We start from the raw sequence: 8943 nt of genomic DNA, 5'->3' as shown, positions 1-8943 counted from the left end.
GGAACTCACCAGCGGATTCGGCTGGAGGTCCGCCAGCTCGTCCATCGGGGACCCGCTGTAGGTCCACTAGTCTTGTGTTATCTGGGTTTATCCCTTACCTTTGTCCAGAAACAGAAGTTGAACCAATTACAGCAAAATAGCTAACGTTACAGGAATCATCAGTGTAACTGCTTTAGCCATTGACCGCTACCATTAATGTTATGGAAGCTGCTGCTAGTTGTTGTGAGCTCATGAGCTAACTGGCTATCCTGCTCTTCTTGTGCTGGATAAGCATTGGAAGCATTGGAACTGATGTGTCCAGGCGACAAGACATATCTTAGTTTATCAGACATTATTTCATGTCATTTCAATTCACAGCTATTTCAGTGGCATGACTAGCTTCCGTCCTACCAGTCCTGAACAGAAACAAGCCAGCCATGCACATAAGCCAGGCTGGACCTGGCCTGGTTCTTTTAGGGCCGATCAATTGCATTTCAGTTTTGCCCTCGTTTAGCTTTAAGAAGTTATTGCTCATTCATTTATACCATACAGTAGGACACCTAATCTGATTGGTCGCAGGTGTGTGTATTTTTCCCTTATTTTTTCAGTGGACGTAGCTACTATTGGTCAAGCCAATAAGTCACTCCACTCATGGAACTACAATACCCTCCAAACCGTCATTATTTCTAATGTAGGCTATTCTATCAACTTAAACAAATTAAAATGTTCAGTTCTTTTCACTTGTTGTTTAAAGCAGCGTATATCGATATTTATTCCTAAATATTTGGACTCATGTAGACTCATGTGCCACTTACAGTTTTGTTCAGAGGAGCACATCGAGTCAGTAGGCTATCAGTAGGCTATCAGTAGGCTATCAGTAGGCTATCAGTAGGATATCAGTAGGCTATCTGTGGACTATCAGTAGGCTATCTGTGGACTATCAGTAGGCTATCAGTAGGCTATCAGTAGGCTATCAGTAGGCTACTTGCCTTTTCAGAAAATAACAGACCTACAGACAGTAGGCTAGTTTTTGACACATTAAAATGTGTCTTGCATGTTGGCGCGATACTGAATAACATTCAAGTGACAGTTTTCACCCACCCAATGAAATCGAGTGGAAGAGGCTTTAGTCTCCTGTAGGCTACGTTAGTTTCCTAGTTCGTTTGTTCATATATCTCATATATTCATGAAGAAAATATTCCGTTCCCAGTCCTTCGTGACAGCGTGCTTTATCAGGCTGTAGTCATGGTTACACTCCCAGCTCTTCATAGCCTAGCCTAGCCTAGCCTAGCTACAACTCCACTTAAACAGAGGTCTGAAGCCAATCCTGCCATAAGCTCTTTGGTATGTGATCATTTCCTGGCTTGTCTCCCTCAAACAGTCCTCCTGTCTGGTTAAGAATAAACCGGAAAGCAGACTTAAGCACATTGCAATTTCATCGGATGGGGGTACAACCCATTCTGACAGTCCCATCTAAACAAGCGCGCAGTAGGCTAACATGTTGCCCCACGTGGTGCATATTCCTCTGTGCTAGCCTAATACACGACTGGAAACATGCTACTTTATTCATGAATATATGAAATATATGAGCAAACAAACAAATAAACTAACATACATGGGTTGATTTAAAGCCCCGTTCACTCGATTTCATCGGGTGGGGGACCCAACTATGGCTTGTATTCAGTATGGTGCACTAACATGACAGGTCAGATTGTAGCCGCGGCCCGGTCGGGTCCAACCGAGGATGCAACTATGGCTTGTATTCAGTATGGTGCACTAACATGACAGGTCAGATTGTAGCCGCGGCCCGGTCGGGTCCAACCGAGGATGAAACACAAATCCTGGAGACTGGAGAGAAGGCCATGATTTTTTTTCAAGCAAGGTTTATTTTGACGTTTTCAAACCTTACACAAAATATACATACAAAGATACAAAGAGTGTATAATCATTCATCTTTTAAACAAACAATAGGCTCTGAACTTTAACCTGCTTCCCACTATCCACCCACCCCATCCATGAGAATACCAGATTTGAGAGGTTGTGGTGTTATTAATGTAGGCTATAATTTTGACATAGCCTACTATGTCTTTTGATGTGATACACTTGATAATATCTGTATAATATATTAAATTATTACTATTCATTATTGGCTATTGGTTGATTGATTGATTGATCAATTGATTGGTTGATTGAGTTAATTGAAAGCATTTGTTTTGAGCTTGATATTAAATTACATTACATTACAGTCATTTAGCAGACACTTTTATCCAAAGCGACTAACAATAATTGCATTTAACGTAGGAAAAGCCAATGTACTACTACTTGCCAGAACTCACAAGTGCATCTCCTTTCTAAAACAAGTGACTAAGAGCATAATCACACTGGAATCGACACTGCAGCATAGTGGACAAGGACCATTAAGGTTCTCTGTGGGGCTTCTGGGAGCTCAGCAGATCCCCTGCATGGAGCGTGGGGAGCAGACAGGAGCAGAGGAGACAGGGAGAAGAGGAGGGAGTAAAGAGGAGAAGGGGAGGGAGTAAAGGGGAGAAGGGGAGGGAGTAAAGGGGAGAAGGGGAGGGAGTAAAGGGGAGAAGGGGAGGGAGTAAAGAGGAGAAGGGGAGGGAGTAAAGAGGAGAAGGGGAGGGAGTAAAGAGGAGAAGGGGAGAAGGGGAGGGAGTAAAGAGGAGAAGGGGAGGGAGTAAAGAGGAGAAGGGGAGAAGGGGAGGGAGTAAAGAGGAGAAGGGGAGGGAGTAAAGGGGAGAAGGGGAGAAGGGGAGGGAGAGAAGGGGAGAAGGGGAGGGAGAGAAGGGGAGAAAGGGAGGGGGTAAAGGGGAGAAAGGGAGGGAGTAAAGGGGAGAAGGGGAGGGAGTAAAGAGGAGAAGGGGAGGGAGTAAAGAGGAGAAGGGGAGGGAGTAAAGGGGAGAAGGGGAGGGAGTAAAGGGGAGAAGGGGAGGGAGTAAAGAGGAGAAGGGGAGGGAGTAAAGAGGAGAAGGGGAGGGAGTAAAGAGGAGAAGGGGAGGGAGTAAAGAGGAGAAGGGGAGGGAGTAAAGGGGAGAAGGGGAGGGAGTAAAGAGGAGAAGGGGAGAAGGGGAGGGAGTAAAGAGGAGAAGGGGAGGGAGTAAAGGGGAGAAGGGGAGGGAGTAAAGAGGAGAAGGGGAGGGAGTAAAGGGGAGAAGGGGAGGGAGTAAAGGGGAGAAGGGGAGAAGGGGAGGGAGTAAAGAGGAGAAGGGGAGAAGGGGAGGGAGTAAAGAGGAGAAGGGGAGGGAGTAAAGGGGAGAAGGGGAGGGAGTAAAGGGGAGAAGGGGAGGGAGTAAAGAGGAGAAGGGGAGGGAGTAAAGAGGAGAAGGGGAGAAGGGGAGGGAGTAAAGAGGAGAAGGGGAGGGAGTAAAGGGGAGAAGGGGAGGGAGTAAAGAGGAGAAGGGGAGAAGGGGAGGGAGTAAAGGGGAGAAGGGGAGAAGGGGAGGGAGTAAAGAGGAGAAGGGGAGGGAGTAAAGGGGAGAAGGGGAGAAGGGGAGGGAGTAAAGAGGAGAAGGGGAGGGAGTAAAGAGGAGAAGGGGAGAAGGGGAGGGAGTAAAGGGGAGAAGAGGAGGGAGTAAAGGGGAGAAGGGGAGGGAGTAAAGAGGAGAAGGGGAGGGAGTAGGTAAATCAGCTGTGTAGCTAGGAGAACATTAACAAGGTCACAAGACCAGGGTTAATCCTCAAACCAGGGTTAATCCTCTATGTGTTTTTCCATCCTCAGAATATTGAATCTGGACAGCCTTCTCATCCAATCAGGGGCGTTCGTGTTGGTGTGTGTGTTGACAAGGACAAATCCCATCTTCTGATATAGGGCCACAGCTGCCGTCTGGGTGTGGCTGGTCTCCAGGACGACCTTGGAGAAGCCTCGCCCCTTACAGAAGTCAACCAGCGTCTGCGTCATCCTGGACCCCAGCCCTGTCCGTCGGCATGACGACGAGACGATCATCCTGAACAGCTCGCCGTGCCTCTCCTCCCCCGCGGCCACGCCCACTACCGCCACCATACCCAGGACCTGGGCGCGCCCCGCCCCCTCGGTCACCCCCACCCAGAAGCAGCGGTCCGGGTGGGAGAGGTAGTTTCCCGGGATGTCCTGCATGTCTGTGCGCAGCCTCTCCCTCACAAACCCAGCGTACATCTCATAGCAGCAGTAGAGGACCAGCCCCACCCAGCACCCCCCTAGGACCAGGGCCCAGAGCAGAGAGCCCCCTCCCAGCAGGTACCCGGCGGCAGACACAGCCAGGGTGACGCCCAGGTGGAGAGGATGGCTCATGGCGTTGTAGAAGCAGGGTCGGTAGTGCTCCAGGGTGCCATCGCTGAACAGGGTCAAGACGGAGTCCTTATCTGAGTCGCGGTAGCGTCTGATCACCAGCTGCATGGCTGGGAGGAGAGCAGGGATGATAGACATCATCATCATCATCATCATCATCATCATCACCAGTAGGCTGAGCTAGATAACTGTAGGCTGACGTAATAAGCCGGCTGCAGTCGAAGCTCGGCTGTGTGAGGTAGGCTGATGTAATAAGTCGAGGCTCGGCTGTGTGAGGTAGTCTGTGTGAGGTAGGCTGTGTGAGGTAGGCTGATGTAATAAGTCGAGGCTCGGCTGTGTGAGGTAGGCTGATGTAATAAGTCGAGGCTCGGCTGTGTGAGGTAGGCTGATGTAATAAGCCGGCTGTGTGAGGTAGGCTGATGTAAGCCAGAAAAATGTGCGGCAACAATGGGAACTGTCCCAAATGCATCTTTGTATTTGAATCCTCGAACTCTCTGAAGATTGAACTACCTGCAAGCTTGTATTAAAAGCAGTTATGTAATCAGCTGTAGGCTACAATAAGGGAATCATCAGTTGTACAATAATGCATGGTTTTCTTACCGCGTTGAGAATTAGTGGCGCGTTCTGGGATGCCGCCAATACAAATCACACAATGTAAAAAAAATAAAAACTATAAAAACTCCAGAGATCGCCTTAACGTGATTCACACTCAAAGTCCTACAACCAAATGGTAAAGTAGATTCATGAATGCCAAGAAACCTTTCAACCCTGTGAATTACGTCGGTTCAAAGTTCCACAGAGATCATCAGCTACGATAAGTCGTCAAGTTGGTTTTATAAAGGAATGCATCTACATAAGCAGATCTAGTTCTAAGCTATGCGTCCAAATCATTATATGAATAAAGCTCCACAATAGTAGAGACACGTAGGCCTAAATTGTACGCAGAAAGCCCGGTCTGATTGTAGATATTACTATCACACAGTCTACCTACCATACAAGTTGTAGGCTAAAGTCACGTGATCACGTTCAGCGCAGGAGCGTCTGCATGGTTGAGTGCGCGGAGGACGTGACGTAACGTAGCCTAAATAACATCGCAGATAACCTATACTAGCCAAGCCCCCAGGATCAGCTTGGCGCATTGAAGCCACCATGGGCTTTCAGGCCAAGCCCGGTATTGCAAGTCATGTCACGGCATGCGGCCCAAGAACCCTTATTTCCCATGTTAGTGGATGATGATAGATAGGGCTAGAAAAGGAAAACAAAATTTTTCTGGGTATCATTCAGCATCAGAGACCAATCTTATCAATATAAACTTTTAATTCAAAAAGTTTTGGGGTTTTTGAAGCCACCAATACCTGTATCGAGCCATTTAAACATGTGCTGTGCACGAGCCTCGGGGACGCGCTGGTCGCGCGTTCGTGAGTCCTGCGAACTCGGGAAAGCACGTGACCATAGGAAGACCCGCCCTACTCTGCCTCTGATTGGATAGGAAGTCATGTAATGACGTCGCTAACATTTGCTATGCTTTAGCAATGAAGCTTATGATCATGCTAATCAGAACGTATGTCTATGATGCAAATGATCATGACATGTGGTTACTTTAGGACATCGTTGGAAAAGATCTAGAGGGTAAGTGGGTCAATGTTGAATAACTTAGCTAACATTATCTAATGTTACATTTCTTTATATTAACATCAACTATATTGATAGGCTAGGGAGCTATGCTAACGGTAGCTAATGCTAACGGCTTAGGGTTAACGTTAGTGAATGCTAACGTTACGTTCGGAGGTCTCAGATGTATTTCAATTTAAACAATGTTGAGCATGATCAATGTGACATTGTTCATACATTGATTACAGTCTGTAATCTTGTCTGGCATTATGTAGCTATAGTGGGCTGATGCTACTATAGCATTTGCCACATTATACATCAAATTAATCAAGCATAGTGTTATTACCTGAAGGCATTATTACCATTGCAAGTAAGCATGCCATGTATATGCCATGCCTGGAAATCAAATTAATAGTGTAATTATTCCCCATCATAGCTCATTGTACACTGATATAATCATTCTCCTTGCCTTTGCTAATACTCATCTCTTTTATCAAACTTTGTGCTAGGAAAGAAATCTGGCTGTGATTCGTCACTAGTGCTCATCCAGGCTGTTGTCATCTCCCGCCTGGACTCCTGCAACTCCCTACTTGCTGCCATCCTGCAGCGTTGGCCATCAGACTCCTGGAGAAAGCTGCTGCTAATCCCGTGTTCAACGGCCCCATGCTCTTCCACACAACTTCCCTACTCCTATATGTATAGTCTATATGTGTTTACGTGTTTCTTTACATGTCTTTACATGTGTATTTGTCAGGGTTTGTCTGTTAGTGATTGTCGTGTCCCCACTCTTGGCCTGCACCTTGACGTGGTGAGTGGGCTTTAAACCAAGCCAGGCCTTTTATAGTTGTGTTTTGTGTTTTTCTGTTTGCTTAAGTGTCTAATATTGAAGGTACAAAACCTTTAAAAAAAGAAAGAAAAAAGAAGCCCCTTCCTTCCCATAAAATTCCTGCGATTGTAACAGGTGTATTGATTCCACCACACTTGCCCACACTGGGTTCAAACCCGGGTCCTCTGACTTAGGAACGCACATGACCACCTTTCTAGAACACTGCCACCAGCTATCCCAATGAAAAGCTAGCGAATCAATTGTGCACATGGGCAGTACTAATACTGAGGACAGAGTTTAAACCAGTTCAACCAGATATTCACTGAGCCTGACGGGCACCTGCCAGCTAAAAAACCTAGTACTGTCACCCTCGACTTCTGCTGCGCCTGTATCCAGCCATAGGGGCTGATTATTTATAATGATGTTGATGAAGTTTAAAACCTTATTTACACAGTGTTTGCTGTTTTAAAAGATAAATGCAGTGATATGAGGCGCCACCTATTGGTGAGGACAAAATCATTTTTTGACTGACTAGATGAGATAATGAATTCCTGATGTGCATAATGATGTCACTAAATCCCACTGTGATTGCTTTTTCAGTCAGTGAACAGGAAGCAGAGCAACCCCTCTCTGTTCGATCACCTGATAGAAGAACCTCCTAGGTGAGACCACACTACAGTACGTTGCTCCAGTAAACATATGAAGACCCAGCCGTATTTAAGCTGTCTTGTCTAATTTGAGCTGTCTTGTGAAGTCCCTGTTTTTCACATACTCCCCCCAACCCCCCCCCCCCACCTACAGATGTGTAGTGCTCTGATCTACAGTCCCCCAAGTACAGGCAAGACCCCAGTGGCGCGGGTGCAGACTAACGAGTGTAGGCAGGGAAACACAAAGGTGTCTATAAGGAAAGGAGCTGACTGCCTTAGCAAGTGGGTTGGTGAATCAGAACACATAATCAGCTCTGCCTTCTCTTTGACCAGGTTAGCCAATGGGGCAACTGTGGCGGTGGGGGGAGGGGGGTATAATTATTGGACAGGACACCTGACCATCATCCTCAGTGTTGACTGAGAGCTTGTGATGGCTGTTTGTTGGTCTCTCCCAAGGTCAACCTAATGAGACCCTCCTTCATCTTCTTCCACAAGATAGACCGGCTGGCCCCAGTATGCTCCAGCAGACAGGACCAGATACACAGGTGAGGCCTGTCTGTCACGGAGCCACCGCCTCGCTCCGCCTCTGATGTAACTCGGTTCTTCAGCTTGGCTGCGTACTTGATTGATGTTGCACATGGGCGATTGGAACTAAACTAACCTTGCGTTGCATTTGTCTCTCTCTCTCTGGCTCTATCGTGTCCACTCTGCTGGCGCTGATGGATGGGTTGGACAGTCAAGGGGAGCCAGTGGTCCAGTTCCTGTTCATGCTTGGTTGTTGCCTACTCACCTTCCCATCTCCTGCATCACCTGCCACCTGTCTCCACTCTGCCCAGCTGCACCTCATCCCTCATTACTCTTAGCATTAATACCAGTCAATTTCCCTTGGTTCTCTGTAAGATCATCCAGTCATCTACCAAGTCTGCTCAGCTCTTCTGTCTGCCATATTTTGGAGTTGTTTATTGAAATTGAGTTAAAGTAGTTTGTATGGGTCAAGCATCCTCCAGTTTGTATGACTCAAGATCTGTTTACTGCCATGTATATGGTTCACACATACTAGAAATTTGACTAGGGTTAAGGCATACACTGGTGACATGTTTTTAATTGTTTTGTGATCACTGTCTTTGTGATATTTTCTGATGACCAAGCCTTTGATCTAAGCAGAGCCTTAGCACATTATGGAGGAACCATGTCCCTTTCTTTTACCGATCCCTGAGAGCAAGACCTGTGAATGTCCTGAACAGTGTGGTGGCCACATTTGTTGGGAATTTGGGTGTAAACAGTGTGGAACATCATTGCATAGTTTGACTGCCATTTCATACCAACATTAAGAGAAAGTGGAGAAGTAGGCTATACCTAGAAAATACTATAGTTGTGCAATTCGTTTGTACAGTCTAGTAGTTACATGGTTAAAAATGGGCAAGCAATAACATTGGAGGGAAATGTATACTGACACTGATGATTGTTTCAGAAATGGTCTGAGACAAAATAATGAAATGTTATACATCAGTATTGTGAAACACTGAACATATTTTAATGACTGACAAGGAGAGAGGAAACAGTCCAAGTTAATCAATAATAACTAGGCTCACTAT

The 8943-nt window shown here is 46.4% G+C and overlaps 1 protein-coding gene across 1 annotated transcript; it reads right to left on the bottom strand.

Moving 5' to 3' along the window:
- Positions 1-3688: 3688 nt before the first annotated feature.
- Positions 3689-4372, bottom strand: LOC311315081 (N-acetyltransferase family 8 member 3-like; the record flags this gene model as incomplete). The annotated part of the gene is made up of 1 exon (XM_084445681.1): positions 3689-4372. One exon carries the CDS (start codon positions 4370-4372, stop codon positions 3689-3691), a length of 684 nt encoding a protein of 227 aa, XP_084301807.1.
- Between the last annotated feature and the right edge of the window lie 4571 nt (positions 4373-8943).

The sequence above is a fragment of the Borostomias antarcticus genome, assembly GCF_949987555.1.
Source record: "Borostomias antarcticus genome assembly, chromosome: 11".
In the NCBI taxonomy this organism is placed as follows: Eukaryota; Metazoa; Chordata; class Actinopteri; order Stomiiformes; family Stomiidae; genus Borostomias; species Borostomias antarcticus.
This window is presented reverse-complemented; position numbering and strand designations above follow the sequence as displayed.